This window comes from Rhinatrema bivittatum, chromosome 17 (genome assembly GCF_901001135.1).
Source record: "Rhinatrema bivittatum chromosome 17, aRhiBiv1.1, whole genome shotgun sequence".
NCBI classification, from domain to species: domain Eukaryota; kingdom Metazoa; phylum Chordata; class Amphibia; order Gymnophiona; family Rhinatrematidae; genus Rhinatrema; species Rhinatrema bivittatum.
In genome coordinates, this window is record NC_042631.1 from 34,775,446 (window position 1) to 34,800,696 (window position 25,251).

Consider the following 25,251-nt stretch of genomic DNA (forward strand, 5'->3'; position numbering starts at 1 on the left):
GGTGGGGGAAGCTAAGGGGTTAGTTTTAAAGGGTCGGGGTGGGTTTAGGGGTTATTTTTGTGTGCCATTTTTCCCGCCCTTCCCCACGATCAATATCGTGGGGTTTTCCTATCATTTTGGGGAGCCCCTGATTTCTGACTATTTTGAAAATATTGACGATATTTTCAATTGTCCAAAGCCCGATTCACATCCCTAATGCCTATCAAGTCGGGGATTTTTTTTCTCTAAGCCTCACACAGAGAAAAACCCAAATTTCCAGAGGGAAGGTTTAAGCCACTGTTCTTAAACCATGCACAAGAACACTGGAAGTTGGAAGAAAAAGGGTGTGGCTCAGAGAGCACACCGAAGCAGAGCAGGGCTCTGCACCTAAGTACAAGAGCACTGGCAGATAGAGGTTTGTTGGCTCATAGAGGAGCATGCAAGTAAAGAGAAAAACAACAACAACCTGAAACTGCCTTTAAATTAGTGAGTGGTCTGTGGGGCCTGGAAGGTAGTCAAGCTTAGGGCTGTTCTGAGGTCTAAAGAGGTAAGCTGTGTCTGGAGTTTAGGTCTTGTACTACATGGTATAGTTAGCACTGGTAAGGCAGTATTTTTTTTTTTTTTTTTACCTTTTTTTCCCTTTCAAAAGAAAGAGAGAGAGAGAGAAAAAAAACAGTTGAGCACTGTTTCTGGAGCAGGATGTGGCCCAGAGTGAAAGCGAAAATGCTGGCAAGTGCTGCTGCCAGAGGTTCGAGCAGTACTCCAGAAAACCTGGTTTGGAACTAGAAGGTATACTGCAGTGCCACTGCAGAGTGGGAGCATGTTAGGCGGTAATTGGCAAACGCTGCCTCAAAGCCTGCTAGAAGGGCAGAAGCAACTACAGGCACGTATACTGAAGTCCCAGATTCTCGATACAAAATCCTGGGGAAAGCCGAAAGCAGAGAGAGTGCCACGGCTAACCAAGTCCAGCTGTCTGCCCTGTCCTGGAGAGGAACACTGCTGCGAACGGAGCAGAAAGGCCAGGCAGGATAGTGGGGCTGGCAAAGCCAATTCTGCATGCTATAGATGCCCAGAGAGGAAAACAAAATTAAATGGCAACAGCTGGTTGCTGAACTACAGGAGACTGCAACAGAAGTGGCAGAGCTAAGGCAAGTCGCCAGAGAGATCCCTAGGGTAGTGAGTGAACTGAGAAAAACTGCCAACCTGCCTGAAATTGAGCTAGACAAGGTTGTAGGGCTTCTGGAAACTGAAGAAACACAGCAGCCATTGGAGTTCTATGGCTGGCGCTTGAGCCTTCAAAGAGATTCCACTCCAAAGTGAACAAGAAGCAGCAATGGGGCTGAAGCCATACAGGTCCTGCAATGACTGTATTGTCCGAGAGCTCATGAGGAAGCTTAAAGGACTGGCCTAAAGAGAGTGGACCTGCAGAGATCCCTGGCAGAGGTCTCAGAGAGAGTGTGCCTTGGGGAGGGTGACATAGACTGTCCAGAAGGAGGCAATATTGAGAGGCCTGGAGAATGCAGCAGGGAAAAGCCTGAGCTGGATGCTGCAGGGAGGCCTGAGATTGGCGCTACAGAAGGTCTTGAGGAAGGCTCTGTAGGGTGCCCAAACACTAAAGATGAGTCAGAGGAGTCCCTAGGGAGAGGGAGCTCAGAGGAGCCAATGCATGGCAGTGATGACTAGTCATCGAGAGCCACAATGTAGTCACCAGAGAGCACTGTTTGTGACAATGCAGTGGAGAGAAGTCATCGCAGCGATGAGTGAAGAATACTCACTGCAAGTCCCACAGCCAGTCCAAGGAATTCCATTAAGGTGGAAGTGGAACCCAGAGCTACAGATGGACTCAGATAAAGGACTGGGGGCATACACTGGGCGAGGGCTGCAGTGGGTGGTACTAACAGTGTTGTCTGGGGTATCCCTAAGGTGTGAGCATGAGCATGACCCTAGATCTCTGGCCCCAAGCATAGCTGGTGGGAAGCCGAAGCAATGGGAGTGGAGTGTGTTGTACTTCTCTGGATGAGATCCAGGGGGAAGTAGTGACACTGACCAATGGGTCCAAGCTGAGGGGGAGGGTTATGTAACAGTGACCCTGTTTCCCCCCGTTTTGTGTGTGCTGGAACAGGCTAGACGCCTGCTCCACCTTAAATCCCACAGGGGGAGAGAGCTTTGTGGGCAAGATCCAGCTGGGCCTGGAATAAGAGTGGAAACCCAGCTGTATTCAGGAGATCTCCCTGCCTCCAGGAGGAAGGCAGCTCTTGTAAAACACTCTGTCCAAACCCGAAGGGAGTGAGTGTACACTGACATAGGGGCTGTAGGCTGCCTTGCTTGAGTGTGTAAGTGGCTACTGCTAAGGTAGGAAGATCATTGTGAAGTACTGTGTTTGTTTAATCAAGTTTTATCTGCACCAGAAAGGTTGGAGTCAGTGTGGCTTTCTTTCTCCAGCCAGGGAAATACCCTTTGGTCTTCCACACTAGGGATGTGAATCGTTTTTTGACGATTTAAAATATCGTCCGATATATTTTAAATCGTCAAAAATCGTTAGGGCCACGATACAATACCAATTCCCCCGATTTATCGTTAAAAAATTGTAAATCGGGGGAAGGGGGAGGGCAGGAAAACCGGCACACTAAAACCCCCTAAAACCTACCCCCAACCCTTTAAATTAAATCCCCCACCCTCCCGAACCCCCCCCCAAATGCTTTAAATTACCTGGGGATCCAGCGGTGGTCCAGAACGGCGGCGGTCCGGAACGGCCCCCTCAATTGAATCCTGTTGTCTTCAGCCAGCGCCATTTTGCAAAATGGCTGCCGCAAAATGGCGGCGGCCATAGACAAAAACGATTCGACACAGGAGGTCGTTCCGGACCCCCGCTGGACTTTTGGCAAGTCTTGTGGGGGTCAGGAGGCCCCCCCCCAAGCTGGCCAAAAGTTTCTGGGAGTCCAGCGGGGTTCAGGAAGCGATTTCTTGCCGCAAATCGTTTTCCGTACGGAAAATGGCGCCGGCAGGAGATCGACTGCAGGAGGTCGTTCAACGGGGGTTCCGGACCGCCGGCGGCCATTTTGCAAAATGGCACCAGCTGAAGACAACAGGATTCAATTGAGAGGGCCGTTCCGGACCGCCGCCGTTCTGGACCACCGCTGGATCCCCAGGTAATTTAAAGCATTTGGGGGGGGGGGTTCGGGAGGGTGGGGGATTTAATTTAAAGGGTCGGGGGTGGGTTTTAGGGGGTTTTAGTGTGTCGGCTCACGATTTTAACGATTTTCACGATAGTTTACACACCCAAACGGCAACAATACGATTCCCTCCCCCTCCCAGCCGAAATCGATCGTTAAGACGATCGAGGACACGATTCACATCTCTATTCCACACCCAGCTCGGACTATAGAAATCAACTTCCAAATAGCAGTGCGCATGGGTTCTGTGGGTTTTGCAGAACTCTCTTAATGAATGAACTTAAAATGAGTGACAGAACGCACTATTTCTCTTCCCCTCCGCCATTTTATGCTACAGATATTTTTTTTGTTTTGTGAATTCATCACCTCCAGCTAACAAGAACAGAAAGCACTGTCATCTCCACAGTTAAGGAGTAGAGAGATCTTATTTAATGGTTTGGGGCAAGTTTATTTACCTGTGACTTAAGTAAAGGGTGTCGTGTTTGAGGTTAATGAGGCCATACATGTGCTATAAATAAACAATCACACTGCATGCAGTGGGGTGTGCTGGCTTAGTGTCACCAGTATCACACTGTAACGCCAAAAGCCTTCAGCAAACACGTCTTTTATTACATTTATAAAATATCATATTCTTGGAAGCCAAAACAAAACCTGCATGGTTTGCTGAGGAAGTGGAAATACTTAGCTTGCAGATGTTTGTAGCTTTGCTGAGCAGAGGGGAGCTGGACCGCTGTGATGACAGCTGGGGCCCTTCTGCATAAGTGAACATTTTTGAAATGCCATCAGCCAGAGCTAGCTTTTGGGATAGTCTGAGCTAAAAGGATAGCAAAACACACTGGTAAGAGTTATGAAAAAAAAAAAAAAGAATTAAAAATTAGAGAACTTGAATAAAATTGTTATGCATTCGTCTGGCATTTCTACACAAGATTCAGCACACAGAGATGTCCGGCATCCTACTGCTCATCTGATTACCGCTCAATTTTCCAACCTCAACCTGAAGAGATGTTACTGCAAATGGCACATGGGAATCCCCTCACCAGGCAAGGGAAAGACATACCAAAAAGAGCCGGCAGCCCCCAGCTCCAGGTGTCCTCTCTTTCTGTCACCTGCTTTCGAGTCTTTTGCCCTGTTCCCAATGAGCTAGAAGTGAGGTAGTACACAAACACCTGCATGAGAAAGATCTGCAACCTCAGCAGGAAGCAACGGGAGAATCGCAGGCACATTGCAGCCAGTTGTGCTCAAGCCAGGAGCAAAGCAGTTTTCATGGTAACCCACGGCTTTAAGGAGGTAATTTGCAGACTGTCCGTGTATCTGCAAGGTCCATGGGTTTTGCACAGATTTTTAAAATGAAGGCACGCGGGTAGGAGGAATAGCCTAGTGGTTAGAGCAGTGGGCTACGAACCAGGAGACCATGGTATGAGTCCTGCTGTCGCTCTTTGTGACCTTGGGCAAGTCACTTTACCCTCTATTGCCTCAGGTACAAAAACTTAGATTGTAAGCCCTCTGGGGATAGGGAAATACCTACAGTACCTGAATGTAAACCGATGTGATATCTCAGATCAAATGTCGGTATATAAAAATACTTTTTCTTTGAAAATCATGTACCACAACTGAATTTTATTTGCCTTGTTGTGTGGGGAACTTTTCTGAGTAAAAATATATGCATATATTTGAAAACTCCAAAGCGTGAGCATAGTTTCACGTCCTGCCTCCAAGAATGCTTCCCCCTCCTGCAGGTAAAAGGGTGTGCATCAAGGCGCTGAGTATATAGGGTGGGGCCATTTTCAAAAACTCCCTATTTACAGGTAACGCACAGCCTTGCCCTCCAAAATGGTTTTGAAAATTACCCTCTAAAATGCTTGTCCGGCTGTACTCAGGCCTTGTCAGGTTAATTAAAATGTACATAATAGCTGCATATGCCACTGACATTACAAGTCAATTTTATAGGTATACTTCTAAAATAAATTTGTATAAACTGAGTACGACATAAGATGTATAAATTAGATGCAAACCAAGCAAGTGGAGGGCAAGGACACACCAATGGAAGGTTCCAAATAATGCAAGGATGTGTCAAAACAGGTACATCATCTACAGGCACAGAAACCGCGGTAAAAGTAGAAAGGGTGTTTATTCACTGAAAATAATTGTATTTGAAAACAATGAGGTAATTGGCTGTAATGTCTCTGTTAGTCTCCCCCCAACACGGCTGTGTTTCGCACAGGCTGCATCGGGAGGGACAGAGCAGGAGATCAAAAGCCGACCTTCACCAATGAAGTCAGCAAACAGAGCTAACAAACCTAAAAAGTAGATGATAAGAGACAAATACCCGCAAAATGAAAAAGCACTTAAATGGGAAATCAATGTGTGTATAAAGTCATAAAGTAATGGAAGTAATAGAGAACGTGGATGAGAGCCCCAGAAAACAATTTTACGCACCAGCAATGTGAGTCCTAAATGAAAGGACTAACCGGCTCAAAGATTAATTGCTACGATGTGGCAAACTGTGTGATTACTTAGAGAAAACAAATACCCTAATGGTAAAGAACCCTTAATGACTATGGTGATAAAGGACAAAGAGATGTAAAACTGGGCTGCTAAAGAAGAATATAATATAAAGAAAAAGCACGAAGCGTGCATACAAAAAAATAGCTTAGCAAACATAGGGCCTCATTTTCAAAGCACTTTACCGCGTGCGATAAATTCGCGAATCGCGTTAACAGCTGTTAACGCGATTCGCGAATGCAAATTAGTCATTTGGTATTCAGGGGGCGGAGTTGGGGCGGAGCATATGTAAAGCGGGAACCTGTGTATCGTGTGCGGCGAAACAACCGCAGTGGTAGCGCGGCTGCTATCGCGGATTTTAACTACAACTCCAACCCTCGCGTTATGGACTGCGCTACGGGCCAGAAAAGGATTATCGCCATCCACGGTAGGTCCGGACAGCCTGTTGGGGGGGGGGGGGGGGGGGGGGGGGGGGAGAGAGAGAGAGAGAGAGAGAGAGAGAGAGAGAGAGAGAGAGAGAGAGAGAGAGAGAGAGAGAGAGAGAGAGAGAGAGAGAGAGAGAGAGAGAGAGAGAGCGCCTTACTATAGTGCCTATGCCCTACATAGGTATTTTAACCCCTATAGGAGGGCCACCTACTAACTCGGGGTGGGGATTAGGTATGAGCGTCGGGGGTTGGGGGCCACTTTCGCATTCCACATGAGACCTACGGACTGAACAGTGGTCTCTAGTGCAGATTTGCTGGCCGTCGGAGTGAGGACGCTCACTCCAAGCGGAGATTTGGCCAACATTCTCTCCACCTAGCATGTTGTTGCACAGGTAGAGTGTCCATCAAGCTAGGTAGAGAGAACATTGCCCAAACCACTTCTTGGAGTGAGCGTCCTCACTCCGACAGCCAGAAAATCTGCACTAGAGACCACTGTTCTGTCCGTAGGTCTCATGTGGAATGCGAAAGTGGCCCCCAACCCCCGACGCTCATACCTAATCCCCACCCCGAGTTAGTAGGTGGCCCTCCTATAGGGGTTAAAATACCTATGTAGGGCATAGGCACTATAGTAAGGCGCTCTCTCTCTCTCTCTCTCTCTCTCTCTCTCTCTCTCTCTCTCTCTCTCTCTCTCTCTCTCTCTCTCTCTCTCTCTCTCTCTCTCTCTCTCTCTCTCTCTCTCTCTCTCTCTCTCTCTCTCTCTCTCTCTCGTCTCCAAAAAGTGCCAAATATCGTGCACCGCGATACATGGAACCGGCAAATATCGTGCACCGCGATAAAACACTGAACGAATCATCGTGCAGTGGGAAAACATCGCGTGCGGCGCTAATGTTTTCGCGAATGGCGAAAACATCGCCGCACACGATGTTTCCCCACTGCACGAAAGAAGCCTCATTTGCATTGGTAACGCCCCCTAATGCGTTACCAATGCGATATTGGAAAATAAGGCCCATAGTCAGACAATACAAAGTTGCCGTACAGACGGTTAGATCAACACAGTTGCAAGGAACTGCAGAAACAGTCTGTAATAGTTTACAAGAAAAAAAGGGGTAATAAAGAATTATTAAATTCACAAAGAGCGATCAAGTAGAACCGCTAGGTAAGCTATGTTTATAAAAAATAATTATATATAGGGAAATAAACATTAAAAAGGTATATTATAAAGACAAAGCATGTAAGCATCCAAATTGCCTTCACAAGGCTGGAAATTATTACAAAGCGATTCAGAAAAACAAAGTGACAACTGACTGCAATGCTATGCAGTGAAAACAACAAAGAAACAGAAAACCAAAGAAGAAATGCATCAGGTTGAAAAGCGTATCTTCAGAGAGAACGTCATTCAGAGCAGCAGGCTCGGGTTTTAAAACCTGTAAACTGCCCCATATTAGATGCCACACATCCAAACTGCAAATCAAGTCATATTTGTTAGCTCTGGATTTATGACCATGGTCACACTGCGAGTGAGGCCTTTCTTTGTTCAATGTGTAATATCCTATGTACCACTGGCACGTTTTCTGTAAGATGCTCAGCAGCTGGATAGCGGGATGGATGCTAGCTGGCTACATGTAGGGACTGTCAGCCACAACCTAGATGGCTAGTTCATGGCTGAAAATTCCCCTAAATTAACTTAGCTAGGTAAAATCTAGTTGGCACTTTGGCCCCTGAGGGTCTTACTGAAAATTCAACCCCGGAGCAGCCACTGAGGCTTCCTCCTTTCATAAGCTAGGGGGAGTGGATTCTGCGAATAAAACAGCCCACAGATTTAATGGCACAGCAGGACTAGCCACCTTACTCTGGAGCCTTTGGAAAACGTATCCCAGGGAGATTTGGGGAGGGCATATCACTAGCTGGGTGACAGAGAGGGAAGGGAGTGCTAGGAACAGGTTGTTTGCACATCAGATGAGGCAGGGAAAGAATTACGCCTGCCAAAATCTGTACAGATGCATGCTGAGGCAGGCCATTCGCAAACCGTCCCTAGAGAGAAGAAATAAGTCCCTGCAGTATCAGGGCTGCAAGAATGAGAAATGGAACAGCTTCAGCAGGGAAGCTGTTCCCTGCCCCCACCCCCACCCCCCTACCACCTATCAGAAGCTTCCCCCAGCTAGCCTCCCTAAGCCCCTACCTAAATCCTTAGCCAATCTTATCTTCCCAAGCAGTGTTGTCATGTTATATTAGAAATGTTTCTCTCTAGCTCTAATACAAGTTACCTCGTTACAATGTAAAATGTTATTGTATTAATATTCTATAAATGTTACAATATATATGCATCTCTTTAGATCTTAGACAAGTTGCCACGTTGCAATGTAAAATAGGCAGATATTGCCTTATACACTCAGTTATATGTAAACCGATGTGATATCGCGATCGAACGTCGGTATATAAAAGCAAATAAATAAATAAAATAAGATCAGGTCATAGAGGGGACAATAATCGGACCGCTGACCTTGGTGCGGCTTTTGCCTACGGCTTCTGCCCCAGAAAAAGCATACCCTCAGAGATTTACGCCTGGTATTTCTGCTGGCACTGTCCTGGCCAAAAACATCACGTGGCGTTTTGAAAATCCCAAACCACATGTGGTATTTCCTCCCCTGACCTAACCCCGCCCTCAGGATGGGCGTAAGCTTACAGTATGTGCATAGCTGAAGGCCCGCGTTCAGGGAGGTCAATATTCAAAGAGCCCATTTCTGTGAGTAAATGTTTCATGTTTTACCCTTGAAATGACTTTGATTATTGCTCAGTCTTATAGCTTACAAGCCTCCTGCATTTCCAGAACTGTCTGCTGGAATGCCAGTGATCTGATTCCTGCGCCTCTTCACCTTTTGACCTCTTCCATCCTTTAGAACAGGGGGGTCTCAACCCAGTCCTCGAGACGTACCTAGCCAGTCAGGTGTTCAGGAAATAAACAATGAACATGCATGACGTAGATCTGCATGCCTTGCCATGCATGCATGGGGTACTGCAAGCTGACTTTAAAATGCTGGGAGAGACATGGCCTTGCAAAGGTGCTGGAGGTATCTTAGTAAGCAGAGGCTGCTGCTGCAGGGTTATTATAGCAAATCTAGTTTTACAAGGTTGACAGAGAATCTGACCAGTAATTGGGTGTGGTACAAAATGCAAGGCTTGTCTAGCTCTGCCTACCAGTCAGCTGATCCGAAGGACTTCTAGCAACTTCCCTTTGCCAGGAGCAAAGGGTGTAAATGCCGAGAGCCTGCCATGCAGAGATTCTCTCCTCAGAAACGGCTGATTTCATCAGGGACTTCGGCAGCAGTGACAGCAAGATGTAATTAACAGAAAGAACACCCCAAAATGATTTATTTACAATTATTTTACAGGATGGCTTACTTAATTGGGCATCCCATGTGAAAATCTAGCTCAGGACCTTCAAGGCCTGGAGGCCCATTCACAACAGGATCCTGCCCAAGATAACTGGCATTTCCAAAGCTGACAAATATAGCACAGCCCCTTGATTCTGCAGTCCATATTTTGACTTTTCCAAGAGTAAATGAAATTGCATTGGTCCGTGACCATTTATTTTAACTTGCCGAGGCTGAGCGCTGCTATAATATTGGTGGGAAATGAATTACGTGGGGAAATCTTGTTTCCCTTCTGCAGTATCTGGGAGTCACTTGTTTAACTGATTGCTTCTGTGATGAATGCTAAGGAGACGCCACTTTATTTGCCTTTGGGATCCTGCAGAAATCGGAGACGTCATTATTGCATCAGGGGAATTTCTTTGTCACTTATGAAATCCCACAGCAAAGAACCATTGTGAGCACCTAGAATTCACTGCAACTAGTGCTGGTGAAACCGAACAGGAAAGCACCAAGTCAGATACAAGGAAGCCTCCACAAGGATGGTCTGCATCATCTGAAGGGGAAAACACATCCATCACTAGTACCTAGTTGGGGGAGCTCTTGATTTCTCCCCTGGCAGTGGAAATATCTCATCAGTCAACCCCCATCAACATCATTAAAATGAGAGGCTTCTGGGTGTTCCTGGCCACTTCTCTTATTCTCTGCAAATATTTCTTGACCCCTGAAAAGGCTAGGAATTTACCTGGTGGTGGGGATAGAATTAAGAAATTGTTATAAAGGGAAACCTTTTATACCTTTAAGCTTAATACCTTGACCCCCCTGTGGGACTGATTATGCACCACTCTTAAAGTGTGTGAGAGGTTATGTTGATGTCTGACTACATTTTTGTTTTTTAGTGTGTTTTGTATTTTTTATGTTTTTTATATGGATGTTTTGTATCTTTAATTTGTATAATAGATTGAGGGTATTGCTGTCATGGGACTCTGGCAGCACCATTTGCATGAAACATTGTTTGGGGGAAGGCTGCTTCTTCCCCATTCTGGCCTCCTAGTGTTTGCTGCCTTTTTAATGTTTTAATAACAACTATTAACGTTTAGCCACTTTATTTTTGTATATAGCATGGATTGATTTTCCCCAATGCACGTGCATGACTCTTGCGCTGAACATGAGGCTGGGTGGTGTGATTATGCTCCCGATAGCTCAGGCTTTCTCTCACTCCCTTTCATTTCATCTCTCTCTCTGTCCAGAGCGTGGAGAATGCTGTCTGCGTGCTACGGAACCTCTCCTACCGCCTTTACGACGAGATGCCACCCTCCTCCCTCCAGCGCCTGGAAGGCAACCGCAAGAACCCAGGGGCCTCCAATCCGGGCGAGATGGTGGGCTGTTTCACCCCCCAGAGCAAAAAACTGAAAGAGGTAAGAAAAAAGCAATTAAACTTGAACGGGAGGGAAGGAGCGGAGAGGTAAACACTACTCTGGAGTATCTCCGTAAAGATGAAGGCAGTTTTGGGGGTATCTTGTCTACTCTTCCAGGTCAGTGAGGGGACACAAAAAGAGGTGCACAAGCTTTTAAGCTCCTTCTAGGCTCTTCGGGGTCAACTTTCGAAACGTGTATGTGTATAAAATTATCATATATGCACATGAGTAACTTGTACTCTTGTACACACTATTTTAAAATCATCAGATATACGTGCATACTTTCGGTCTCCCGCACGCATTTCCACCTGAAAAAAAGGGGCAGTCCAGAGGCGAGCTCCGTGCAAGTTACGACTTTATAAGAGACTTATGCACGTACATTTGTTAACTCATCTACATAATTTACATCTGCTAATTACCTTGCATAATTGATATCAGACTTGCCTGTAGTTTACTATTGGTCTGGGAGAACAGAGTGAAGAAAGTAGGAGGGTCTGAAGGCCCTGGGCTGGGTGAGCCAATAAAGATTTATTTATTTATTTATTTTAAGTTTTTCTATACCGGCATTCGCGATAAATATCGCATCATGTCGGTTTACAATTAACAAGTGGATAGGGAACAAAAAAGGCAATAAATAACATTGATCCTAATAATAATGATAATAATAGTAATAATGGTAGTAAAGATTAAACAAGTGCAGGCTAAGGATTGCAGTTACAATGTCTGCAAGCTGGTGATTTCAGTTATACGTACAGGATTTAAAACATACCGACTTCCGCATGTGGAACAGGGTTTTACATGAGCACATTGCACTTTTTTTTTTTTGCGCATAAAATACGCATGGGTATATTTTTTAAATAGGTAGGAAAAGTACACACCTTCAATGCATTGCAGATATTCACGCGTAACCATACCTACCATACCTGCGCTGCACATTATACATTCTGTATCGCGCGGGAATACCTAATAGCGCTCGCAACATGCAAATGCATGTTGATGGCCCTATTAGGTTCAGGGGGGTTGGATGCGCATTTTGACACGTCCAAAACGTGCGTCCAATCACAGGTTAACAGTGCGCTCTGCAGGAGCTCACTGTACTGTATCGGCCCATTAGCTGGACATGTCTAAAAAGTACTACTTAGCCAGCTGACATTTCCAGCTAAGAAGCGCATTTTAGACATAGCCGGCTATCTGACTTATCTGGATAAGTAGCGTTTTAAGACTTATTTGGCTAAGTAACATCTTTGGTGCCGATTAGCCAGATAAGTCGGAATTTGTCCTCATGCCAATTTCAAAATTTAGCCAGATAAATTGGATTTTTATTCAGATAAGTAGCACACAACTGCTTTACTCGTGTATTTTTGTATCTCATTTTAAAAATATACGTGTGGATATTTTACCTGCGCGATTTACACGCGTGTACCCCCTGAGTCTGGTTTTATGTGTGTCAGGAGATTTTATAATCTGCCCACGGCAAGGAAATTACCAGTTTTACCAATTAGTCTACCAGTTCGTCCAGTTCATCGTCAGCTCATCAAGGCTGTCCTGGTTCTTCAGCCTGAACTCCCCCCAGTTTACCCACAGCTCTCACTCAGTCCGAATTTGACAATCAAAGCTTCTATGCTCACTCAGAGCAGATAAGTAGCAGGTGTAACAAACTTCCGCACGTTGCTTTTGCAGAATCTAAAATAATAACTTCTACCTGTAACCGTTGGCCCTGCCTGGGGCCACTCCTTTTTTACATGCACATTTGCTCGCGGATGCTGACTTACACATGCATGCTATTTTACACATGTAGCTGCTAATTTTTATGCATTCAACTTTTAAAAAGTCACCTTTTAATGTATTAGTTATAAATGCCTGATAAAATTAATTGATTGGGGGAAAAAAAACCCAAATTTTGCACACTTTTGCATGACTAGTTTGCTACAATCCAAAAATTCCCACAGGTTACCAGTAACATCCATGAATTAGGCATAAATAACAATGCTGAAAAAAAATAAGATTTGGTCCTTGCTTAGGTTTTTTTGGATTTGAACTCTATAGATTGTTGTCTCTCTCAATACCAGTTCAGCTGGTATTAACTCGTTATAGTTGTCCTGCTCTATTTGCAGATAATGTCTCAATACAATAGGGTCCTTAGGTAGAATACTATGGTATTTAAAATGTACACTAGCTTCACCATAAAATGATGGTTTAAGAAAGTCAAATGTTATGCACTGTAAATAGAGTAAAATACTAGGTCAACATCCATGGGGAGCTAACATTGCATCAGCTAATGTTTTGGCAATAATCTTTTTTTCCTACCGCCTAAGGGACCAGCCTGTTCTTGGGACCATCATAACTTTTATTTGACATCATCTTTTCCTTCCCTTCTGCAGCATGTTATGAGCACTGATATGGTGACGTTCACCGAAGTCTCTAAGGACCCTAAAGGTATGGAGTGGCTCTGGAATCCTCAGATCATTGGTGTCTACAACCGCCTACTGCAGAGGTGTGAGCTGAACAAGCACACAACGGAAGCAGCTGCGGGCGCGCTGCAGAACATCACGGCAGGAGACAGAAGGGTAGGAGAAGCCTTTGGGTTGAGGGAAGTGGGCCATCCCGAGTCAGTAATGCTTGGGAACCAGACCATTCCTTGTACAACATTCTTATTGGCTATCCTGATTTTCACTGATGACATGTCCGCTTTCAGTGAATTTATAACTGAAATCATCAGTATTAGAAAAATATAAAGTGAAATCTTTTTATTGTGCTAACTTAATACATTTCTTGGCTCACTTTTGGGGATAACAATCCTTCAGGTCAATTCAGAGCAAAAGATGACGTTGTCTGAGCATACAAGTAAATCATAGATTGCATGATTTGATGAGAATGAGATAAAAGGGAAGAGGGGTGCTGATATGTTGGCAGAATGATAAAAAGGTGACAGAGAGGCACAAAATTATGTTTAGCCGTGAGTTTAACCCCCCCCCCCCCGAAGTTCTCCGTAAAGTCCTTGTATGCTAATAATGATGCATTTGTCATTTTAACTTCAAATGTCCCACTTTTCTGGATTGCTCTGAATTTCCCTTTTAGAGTCCTGATCTTAAGCAGGGGCGCTTGCCTTCTGCGTGGTTCTGTGACTGCAGGAAGGACTAGAAAATCTGGGCCTTCCCATGAAATACCCCAGTCCCCAAGGAATCGCTGAGGGAGACCGAGCGAGGTCAGAGCATCGGCAGTGAAAGTGGCGGCACCGGTAGCCCCTGTATTTCTCATTGGGTGCAGCAGCCCTGACTTGTTTGCAGCACAGTGGCAATGGCTGAGAAGGAGCAGGGAATATTTCTTTTAATAGTGCATCCTCCAGAAAACCATTGTGCACATAGCCCTTGTAGTAGCATAAAAGCCAGAGCTGGGAAAGTAAGAAAAATCCCCTGCTCCTCCGGTATTATTTATTTATTTATAACCTACATTTTATACCACCCATCTTAAAGCTGGGCAGCATGTAACATTAAAAAAACAAACACACACAAATACAATTAACTAAAACAAAACAATAAACATATCTGAAAAAATTTAGCATAAAATAATGTACAAAAAGGAAAAAACCAGCTGGATAAGACATTGACCTCCTTGTAACCAATGAACATGAACCAAAAACTAGTAAGAAGCAACCTTCAAATAGATACCCTGATAGAATCAAATAGCACAAAATCCTGCAAGTCACCACACTGCCAACTGTGCCAGTGCATTTCAACATAAGGAGAACTTATCCATGCTCCCCTTCTAATGTATATTTAATTTAATTATACAAATTTATATTCCCCATTTTCAAGTGCATTACTCATATATGATGGATTACAGCAAAATTTAAAACCAGGGAGCCTAACTTTCAAACCTATCCATGGTACAACATTTGCATGTATAAGTGGTTGCACAGAAATGAATGCTAGTATTTTATAAAATACATGCATTAAATCCCTCCTTCTCCTGTCCAAACAGCTAGGTGGTTTTTTTTCACCATTAAAAGGGGGTAATCCCTGATTTCCTTCAGAACCAATGAAAGCAAAGGCCACAAACTGGGCACTACTCCCCTGAAAGCCCTCTCTCTGATTCTTACCTGATGAACCAGATTTCGTGGTGATGCCTCAAGTTTTAAAAATTGACGAGATAACAAAAGGTGATACGGTTGGTACGTACAAGCCTCTTGCTTAGATATTTTGCCCCAACTTCTGACTTATCCAGCTAAATAGAGCTTTGCTGCTACTTAGATGTACAAACTTGAACTTATCTGGATAAATAGCGCCTTTGCTTTAGACTTATGCAGCAATCTTACATACCCAGATAAGTTTGAAAAGTGGTTACGGTTATAGTTAAGTTTATTTGTTTACCACCCCTTCCTGGGGCGGCTCACAGCGAAACATACAAAACAAGACAAGGATTAATAAAACATGCTTAAAACAACATAAAATAAGCCTAAACCAACGGACAAGTGGTTAAAAAACAGTAAAACATCAGAAAACAAAGTGGCGCTTTTCAGCCTTATCCAACTAAGTGACGCTACTTAGCTGCATAAATCAGAACTTATCCGGATAAGTGACGCTACTTAGCTGCATAAATCAGAACTTATCCGGATAAGTGACGCTACTTAGCTGCATAAATCAGAACTTATCCGGATAAGTGACGCTACTTAGCTGCATAAATCAGAACTTATCCGGATAAGTGACGCTACTTAGCTGCATAAATCAGAACTTATCCGGATAAGTGACGCTACTTAGCTGCATAAATCAGAACTTATCCGGATAAGTGACGCTACTTAGCTGCATAAATCAGAACTTGTACTGCTCGTGATTTTTACCTATGTGAATATGCATTTTATAACCTCTGCATATCATTTGCACTTGTGAATTTATTAGTATATTATAACCTGTGTGCCCATATACACGCATATATGGTTACATGCGAACAGTTTTGAAAGTTATCCTCCGTGTAACCTTGGAAGACCCACATAAAAAGAATAGCAATATTCTGTGGCTTAACACCACAGCCTGTTTTACCAATATAACGTCCCCAGCTCGCAGCAACGGCTTAGGTTGATAAACAAGTCTAAGCTGCCAGAAGGCCTTTCCGGTGACCAGGGAAACCTGAGTCTCAAAGGTCAAGGAAGAATCCAAAATCACACCCAGTCCTTTTATTTCAGTCTGGCATTTGAAATTAAAACTCAAACCTAGATGTATCTGAGAAATGGGAGAATTCCCTACCCATTGGATCTCTGTTTTTTCAGCATTAAGTTTTAAGTATTGAATTTTGTCCATGAGATAACTGTGCTAAGGCATCATCTAAAAAGACTCAGTGATTTGTCTGGCTCAGAACATAAAGGGATCAATCTCTGGATATAGTCGGGATGTATGTACTATTGAATGTGGAAGATGTGAAGAGGGATATTACTTTGGCAAAACAGGCCAGAACTTAAAGACAAGAATAGATCTACCCAGACTCAAAATTACACATCACAAAGAAGAGCGAAGCAGCACCTCCATGAGGGAACAATTTTCGGGACCTGATCTTATGATCAAGTCAGAAAAATTCAGAAACAAAACACATATAGTGAGGTCGATATTCAAAGGCATTTTTCCAGATGCATAGTAACCTGGTAAATGAAGGCAGACAAAGACCCAAGTGGTCCATCCAGTCTGCCCAGCAAGCTTTATTTATTTATTTAATTTATTTATTCTGTTAAGGGTAGTAACTGCTGCTCCATGCAGGTTAGTCCAATGCCTTCTAGGGCAGTAACTGCCGTTCAGTGCAGGTTACCCCTTACCTTCATTGCTATCCTTTAGCCACTAACGATCCTCTGTGTTTATCCCAAGTTCTCTTGAATCCCATTACAGTTCTTGTCTAAACCACCTGTACTGGGAGGTCATTCCAGGCATCTACCATCCATTTCGTGAAGAAATATTTCCTGACGTTGTTCCTGATGCCAGCTCCTTGGAGCATAGTATTATGACCCCAGGTTCTATAGCTTTCCTTCCATTGATCCAGATAACTTTAGAGTTATCACCGACCCCTCCCCACCCCCATGCTTTGTACAAATAAACTTACCTCTGGCCCCCTCCTCATCTCCCCTCACCCCTACCACCCAACCTTAACCCTCTGTCCCACCAGGCATCTTCCAAAATCCTTTGGACTGCTGAGATCGCAGGACACTGATACCGATCCCGGCAGCTTCCAAAGTTGCTTTGACAGCAACTCTGAAAACATAACCTACCCAGAGCTGCTGTCAGACTATTATTCTGATAGTTGGATAACTTTAAGCAGATAGTTATCCGTTTTTCAATTATTTGAATATGGCCTCTTGAAGTTAAAATGATCAAACACTTAAATACGAACATAAAGGAATTTAACAGAGACTTGAAAGTTTTTAACTAACCAACAGGCATCATTTTGTGCCTCACCTTATCACTCTGCTAGCCCATCAAACGCTCCCCCACCCTTTCTCGTTCTCATCACCATTGTAATTGAATGCATAATTCACTTGTATGTTCAGGCAACCTCATGTTTTGCTCTGACCTGTTCATTTCGTTTTGAATAGAAGAAAAGAGCGTTAGCTCCCAAAAGCCAGTCACGGCATGTATTGCCAGTCCAATAAAAAGGTATTACCTTATATTTCTTGTTTATTGACTATTGTTTCCATGCATTGATTCTGTGTAAAAATTCAGGGATGTCTGGGCATTACAGCATAGTTTATAAAGGGCACCCATCCTTGATTCTAGCAAATGGATTTTCTGCACCACCAATAATGCACAAATCTCATTGCCTGCGCCATAATCTCTGATAGCTTTTTTGAGAAATCAGCCCGTGGTTGCCTGGACACCCACCGTGTGATCTCACAAAAACCACACCATCAGTCAGACAAAGCAGGGTACAGGGTGCCAGTGCTCAAAACAAAAGCCCTATATTAATTGCTAGCTATAAATTCCTTGGCTTATTACTTAAAAACAGGGAAGAAAAGACTCTGTTAGATTAAGTGTTTGACGGCTTGCCGCCAATGCAGTACCATTTCCCAGCATTAAATCTGGCATTCAGGCCTTTACTGGCAGGAAACAGCAACTTCCAGAACAAAAAAAAGGGGTAATTCACTTTCTATTTCTGGACCCCCATGGCAGACACATTTCTAAGCTAGCCCAGACTCGGCCCCTCTCGCAGTAGCGGGATAGAGAGAATGCGAGACCTGAAAGTGTTTCAGCAGTGATTCATTCTCTCTCTCTCTCTCTCTCACGCACACACATTGCAGAAAAATGACTGATGATCAGGCTTGTACAGTATGGACAAAAGACTGCTTACTGGAGATGAGGCAGAACAGGTTAATTCATGTCCATCTGAAATTTAAAAGATGAAGGGAAATTACTTTGGAATCTAATTGACACCTTTTAAAGAGGGGAAAGACGACTTGGTTCTTTGCACTGTGCCAAAAATTCTGTCAAAGTCCTTCTTTTTGATGCAGCAGGTTCCTCCTTCCTCTTCGTACTTCTAGCTTAATTGGAACCAGCGGTGGGGTCTGGCACCTACCTGGCCATTTTCCCCTGTTTTACATCCCCTCCCTATTTTTGATTGGTCAGTCCTGGGCTGGGGAGGTCACGCACTAAGGGCTCCTTCCACGACCCTGCAGTCGTGGGGCCCTGAATTCAGCCACTAGGTGTCACCTTTAAGCAATGAGCATGACTCCCTCTCGTGCCTCTGCAGCCTCCTCAGCCCCCAGCCAGCTCGGGGAACAGAAGACCCAAGCCGGGGATGGAACTCGGAGTCTTCCGCATGGCAGGGTGCAGCACTTACCACCTGAACCACTGGGCTGGCCCCTCAAAGCCCTTCTTGGTGAACACCTTTCAAATGATTTTACCCAGATCATTAAGAAGTTGCCTCAGCAAAATTGTTGGTTGAAAAGTGGCCTCTACCTCGTCAGGTAAAAGTATCCTTACCTGCACTGCAGAGGGGCAGGGCTAGGGGAAGGGTGGAACTGTCAGACAGTTTGCAGCACCTTCTGAAAAGCAGACGCAATGTCCGCGAGAATGGAAGTACCCGTGGTGTTGCTTAGCCCCAGATTTGCAAAGGGAAATTCCACAAAGGGACTTCCCTTTTAAAAGTTTGCTTGCAGGCCCATGGGATACTTTGCAAGCAACACACCATTTTAAGTCTTGGCCTCTAAATAAGTGTCTAATGAAAGGAGAAACATGGGGTGTTCACTGCCATGCAAAAGACATGGGTTTACGTTCTTCACACCCTCTGGGATTGGGATGGTGCTTGCTATGAGCAAGTCCTGGGAGTAGAGGGGGCTTGTACCGAACAGTCGTACCTACTGGTTGATTAAAAGGTTGTGGAGCAAGCTCTGTAACAGTAGATTATTGAATGTGCGGCACAGAAAGAACCTCCATGGACCAAAAACTGAAGAGCTCTCGTGAAGATCCATAGCATCTCAGTTCTAGACTATCCCCGTCAACAGCCAACATGGTGGCAAGAGGGGGCTGGAGGAGTTAAAAGTTCAGGAGTCCAAGGAGGCCTGAGTGGCTAAAAACGATGAATGTAAAACAATAGAACTGTTACCAAACCAGACTGCTAAAACAGAATTGTGCCTGGGATTAATGACGTTAATTACTAGGAATCACATTTACCTGGCTTTTGTTTTCAGCAATACAGGGACAATCGGTATAGATAAATAAATACAAGAGAATTGTGCATGGCCGGGCTCAAGTTTCCATTGGATGCATGTTCTGCCAAGCTGCATTCCTTTGCAGTCTTGGGTTTTAAACCTTTTATATTGTCTGTAATCCCAGCTACATGAACAACACGATAAAACATTTTCAATAAATAAGATAAAATACATTTATGGACAGAGCAAACTGTCATGTTTGGCAAATGTAGAGCTTAGGTTTTTAGTCTGAATTAATAAAAAGAGACTTTTTGGCCTACTTCTCAGCTTGCTGTAAGGTGCAATACTTTTGAAAGTTGTAAGTAAACACTGAATGGATGAGAGCCTAAGTAGGGCATCAGGCAAAGAAGTCTTTATCCCCCCCAGTCTCTGAGAGGAGGCAAGAAAAGTGTATGTGGATACAGAAAAATGCCGGCTTATGTTTATTCTTCCGGAACATCAAGGAGAATTTCCAATTTCATTTAAACTCAGCCAGCGAGAGTGGGAGGGTGCAACTGTGAAACCTTTCTGTCTAAATTAAGCATGTCAGGGTTATGAATACACGCTTTAAATAATGAAAAGGCTCAGGAATGTTTGTGCTCGTTCTTGAAAGATGTTTCCGCACTTGTGAGCGATTCCTTGGCTGCCCTCGCATTTCCCTGGTCCTGAGTTAAGCTTGAACTTTCCTTGCTCTCCACAGCTTGGACTTTTTCTCCCTTTCCACACATCACCTCCCATTGGAGGAATGTGAAATTGGCTTGAGTTAATGCAGCTCCCGCAGTCATGATGGGCTTAATGTTGTGTTCCTTCACATGACCACTTGTCTGCTGTCCTGTTCCTTGTGTATTTATAACAGCACAGAGCCAACACAATTCCTAATGTTTAGTAAGCTGCAGCAGGATGGAGGTTTGGGGGTTGGGTGCTGATATAGAACATTGAGCTGAAACCTGAAAGAAATAGTCCATCAAATAAAGACATTTTTGGATTTCGCACATTTAAGTAATTATGGACATATATATAGGTGGTGAGTCAATGGAAGGAATAAAAAACCCAAAGAACTACCAACTCATATGTACACTGTACTGAATGTTTAATATAATTTATATTGTAGGGTTTATTAAATTTACTTGAGGTTCCTTCTGTGAGATTAGCCCATTTATTTAGTACAAGAGAAACAGCTTTCTCCATAGCGGCACCTAATTACTGGAACATGATTCCATTTGATCTTCGATCCATTGAAGATGTCAAGAAATTTAAAATTGCCTTCAAGGAATTTTTGCTCAATTGTGTGTACAATTGTTAAAGGAAATACTTGAATAATTTAATGCATATGGTCATGAATATCAGATGAGTTTTTTTTTTTAAGATATGTATTGCAGTTTTATTATTATTTTGTTATTTAGTTTCTATGAAACTATTTTGTCTTGTTTATGTACTTTGTTTGTTTTGCTTTTATTATGTGTGTGTATTTTGTTTTTTGGTTTTTTGGTTTTTTTTATTTTCAATTTCAACTTTTATAACAACAATGTTATGAAATATTTACTGAATATGAACATATAATAGCATTAATAACATTAATACATATTAGGTAATGTAGTCACTTATAGTTCAAATATCAGTATAATTCTTCAGGAAAACTGAAGGGCATTTAGACGTATCAATGAGCGATTCAAATATAAGAGCATATACTACACTCATAAATTTAGCAAGAAAAGAAATCAGAGTAAGCAACATTTTCTCATAACTGCTCTCCTCCATTAGCTACATTTAGGGGGTGGCCATCTAGGAATTCCTGAAAAGCTGAAATCTCATAGAAAACATATTTTTGTTCTTTATACAATAACTCGCATTTACATGGATAACGAAGAAAGAACTTTGCTTCCCTAGCTAGAGCTTCAGATTTTAATTTAAGAAATTCTTGTCTTCTCAATTGAGTCGTTCTTGCCAGGTCAGGGTAAATCCAAATTTGTTGGCCATGGAATTTTTGTACTCTATTTCGAAGAAATAATCGTAACAAAGAATCTCTTTCAGATGGAAAAATAAAGGAAATAAATAGAGTTACCCTTGTTGATATTTCAGTTTCTATGGTCATTTCTAAAACTTCTGAAATATTTATGGATTGCTCTAATGCTTCATCCCCCATTCGTGATTTAGGCATTATGTAATATATTTTTGATAAAGCAGGAATAGACTGACTTGGCATTTTCAAAATGTGAATTAAATATTCTTTAAACATTTCCCTAGGAGGCGTAGTTTTTAAATAAGGAAAATGTAATATTCTTAAATTGGAATATTTTAAGCTATTTTCCATATATTCCATTTTCCTCAAATTTAACATCTCCAATTTTACTGTATTCTTTTGAATAACTTCAATTTTTTCCAATCTTGCTTCATGGGCTTCTAATTTCGAATTATGTTGAGAAGTAACTTTTTCTAACTCTGATACTTTCTGCTGAGACTCTATATTAGTACTAGTTAACTTTAATATTGCCACCTCCAGGGATTTAATCGCTGCCCATAAAACATCCATAGTTACTTCAGTTTTTTTCTGGTAATATTGCTTTTAATTCAGGCTCTTCCTCCCTCCCACCCCCTGCAGCTTGGTTCCCCATATCCATTGCTAAATTTTTTCCCTTATCTAAAGCAGGAGATTTCTCTACAAAGAGAGAATCTCCAAAAATATCTTTTGTTACTATTGGTGGAGATGGGGTATTGGGAGCTCCGGGACTCAAAGAGATGGCTTCTGCCTGTAGGTTGGGCACTCGCTCATGAGCCGTATCTACAGCAGCTAATTCTCCCGGTAAAACATTTGTTGCTGGTGAAAAGAAAGATGGTATTAACGGTTGAACTGGCACAGGTATGGGAGATGAAGTCATTATCTCCCGGACCCGTGCCTTCCGTTTGGTATGAGGCATGAAATATACTTAAAAAATATATATAACCTTCCTTTTAGACTCAGATTTAAGATCAAAACTAAAGTCCTTCAGACTGGAGATTGTAAGGTATTAAAATAAGTCACTTATCTGGAGCATCCACCGTCAAAATTATTTTTATCATCTCAAAGAAAAAGACTTTGAATCTGCTTCCAGACAAAGCCGCACGCCCCTTTGGCGGCGCGGCTTCGTCTGCGCGCCGCAGGGGGGCCGGTTTTGAGCCTACCGGTCCCTCCCCATTGACGTCAGCGGCGCGACAGGAACAAGGGGCAGGGTCTCTCCTCACCCTCAGACGGCGCTAACAGGCAAAGAAAGTCCAAAGTTAGATATCTTTCGGCGGGGTTCCTCCTCACCTAGGAAATAGCAACTGCCTCTCTCACAGCCTCCGTGTGTGTATTTTGTATATTGCCTAGGCCTAACAGTGTTAGGCGATTGATTAAATTTTATAAATGAAAAAAAAAAGAAAAGTATTACATTCAAACTGACTCACTTGTCCTGTTTCCTCTCCTGTCACTAGTGGGCCGGTGTACTGAGTAGAGTAGCTTTGGAGCAGGAAAGGATCCTGAATCCAGTGCTGGACCGTGTCCGGACGGCTGACAATCAACAGCTGCGTTCGCTAACGGGGCTGATCCGCAACCTTTCCCGGAATGCCAAGAACAAGGATGAGATGTGTGAGTGTTGAAGGACTTTTATTGGCAGTAACAAGTGTCCATGGGCACTAGCCAACAGGATGGTGTTGGCAGGATGAGGGTACAAACGAGCCAGTGTTATTGAAGTAGATATTCAAATGCTATTTAGGAGGATAACAAAGTTGTCCATCTAAATGGCAAGTTTTGGTATATTCAGCCTCTTTTATGGCTAGAATTTAGCTGGAAAAGTCATTATCTGGCTAAAAATCTAACTGGATAAAAAAAGAGGCATTCCAGAGGCATAAATGGGAGGAGCTACTTAAACGGCTATCTTAGGGCCTAATTCACTAAGGGGTAGATTTTAAAAGGTTGCACGTGGGCATACATGTGCGTGCGCTACCCGGATTTATGTGTGTAATCTTTTTAAAATCCAGCTCTAAGGCATTTCTCCCATTCTGTGTCTATGGGAAAATGCCTTGATAAATCAGGCCCTTAGCTAGATAAGAAGCGATATTCAAAATTATCCGGCTAACTTTAGACCTGCTATTGAGCAAGTCTAAAGTCAGCCGGTTATCTTAACTGGCTAACTTTAAACTTATCTGGGTATATTCAGTGACCACTGAATGTCCCGGCTAAGTTAGCCAGATAGCTTACTTAGCCGGCTATGAATATTGACCTCCTGGTGTACACTCTTCTGATGTAAATTGTATGTTTACTGTGGTTCTGGTCCGAGAGAGGGGAATGAGCAGAGCGATCATGAAAACCACATGCTTTAGAATCATTAAATGGGAAAGGTGTGGGAGGCCACACTATTTATATGGAATTAAATAGGTGACTAAAGGACTTAACTGTACAAACAGGGGAATTTGACTGCCCTGCCGACCACCTTCGATTTATCCAGGTAAGATTTTGGTCAGATAAAATTTACATGAAAAAATGAGGGAAGTTGTAGGACAGAATTTACTTATCTGGAGGACTTATCTGGATAACACCAATGGTCAGCATTATCTCAGTAAGTTCTCCAGGCAAGTCTGGTTATGTTGGAGAGCCGTCCAACAGTTATCCAGGTAAGGTGGACTTTATCTGGCTATATTCAGCGGTACGCATAACTGGTTGTGTTCCACTGAATATCTGAGTAACTTTACCCGGATAACTTACCTGCTCACTGGCTGTCTTAATACAGAACTCTAAATGCTCTAAATGTGATTTGCAGCAACCAAAGTAGTGAGTCACCTGGTGGAGAAGCTACCAAGCAGCAACTCCGACAAATCTCCATCCACTGAAGTGCTGGTGAACATCATCGCCGTGTTGAATAATCTGGTGGTGGAGAGTCCAATTGCAGCCCGTGACCTTGTTTACTTCGATGGATTGAAGAAGCTTGTCTACATCAAAAACAAAAGGGACAGGTGAGAGAGAAATATTTGTCCTATGCCCAGAGATCGGTGTGAACGCTCTGCCTTCCTTCTGGCTCAGGGCAGGTTAGAGATCAGAATGTGCTCAGCAGAGGTGGTAGGGGCAGAACTGCTACTGGGTGGAACTCACAAAGCAAGAGGATAAGTAAGAACATAAGAACATGCCATACTGGGTCAGACCAAGGGTCCATCAAGCCCAGCATCCTGTTTCCAACAGTGGCCAATCCAGGCCATAAGAACCTGGCAGGATCCCAAGTATTAGATTAACTGTTTAGATCCCTATATGCCTTCTAGGAATTTAAGATCAGCCAACCAGGATTGCAGCATTGTTACAAGTTAGACTGGTAACCAGACAAAATTCCAGCATTTAGCTGTGGAATAAGATTCCCTTGGAGATAAGGAGGGAAGAAAATTATTTCACATTTTGCAAATTGATCAAATCTTGGTTCTTTCAGGAAGCATTTGGGGACGAATATATTTGTCGAGAGGCAGAGAAGGGAGATATTGTGCGGGGTGGGTCTCTATAATATAAATTATAAGGTGTTTTTAAATTAAATATGGGGTTGTGCGGGGCTTTAGGGGATGAATACGGTAGATTTATGGTTGGATGGCTTATTTTATGTAAGGGCAGTTTTATGCTATTGGGATGTAGTTATGGGAGGGTTTCACTTTCTATTATAAAGCTCGAGGTGAGTAATTTAGATTAGGCAGCATATTAAGTTTCATTAAGGTAATTAATTAAGTAATAGC

The 25,251-nt window shown here is 43.2% G+C and overlaps 1 protein-coding gene across 4 annotated transcripts in view; it reads left to right on the forward strand.

The window, feature by feature from the left end:
- PKP3 (plakophilin 3) overlaps window positions 1-25,251 on the forward strand; it is a 122,644-nt gene that overhangs the window by 91,734 nt on the left and 5,659 nt on the right. For all 4 annotated transcript variants that reach the window (XM_029582228.1, XM_029582229.1, XM_029582231.1 and 1 more), the window contains exons 9-12: window positions 10,698-10,865; window positions 13,247-13,432; window positions 22,978-23,131; window positions 24,303-24,495. In XM_029582228.1, coding sequence (XP_029438088.1) covers window positions 10,698-10,865; window positions 13,247-13,432; window positions 22,978-23,131; window positions 24,303-24,495 — 701 coding nt within the window. The remainder of the gene's footprint in view (window positions 1-10,697; window positions 10,866-13,246; window positions 13,433-22,977; window positions 23,132-24,302; window positions 24,496-25,251) is intronic.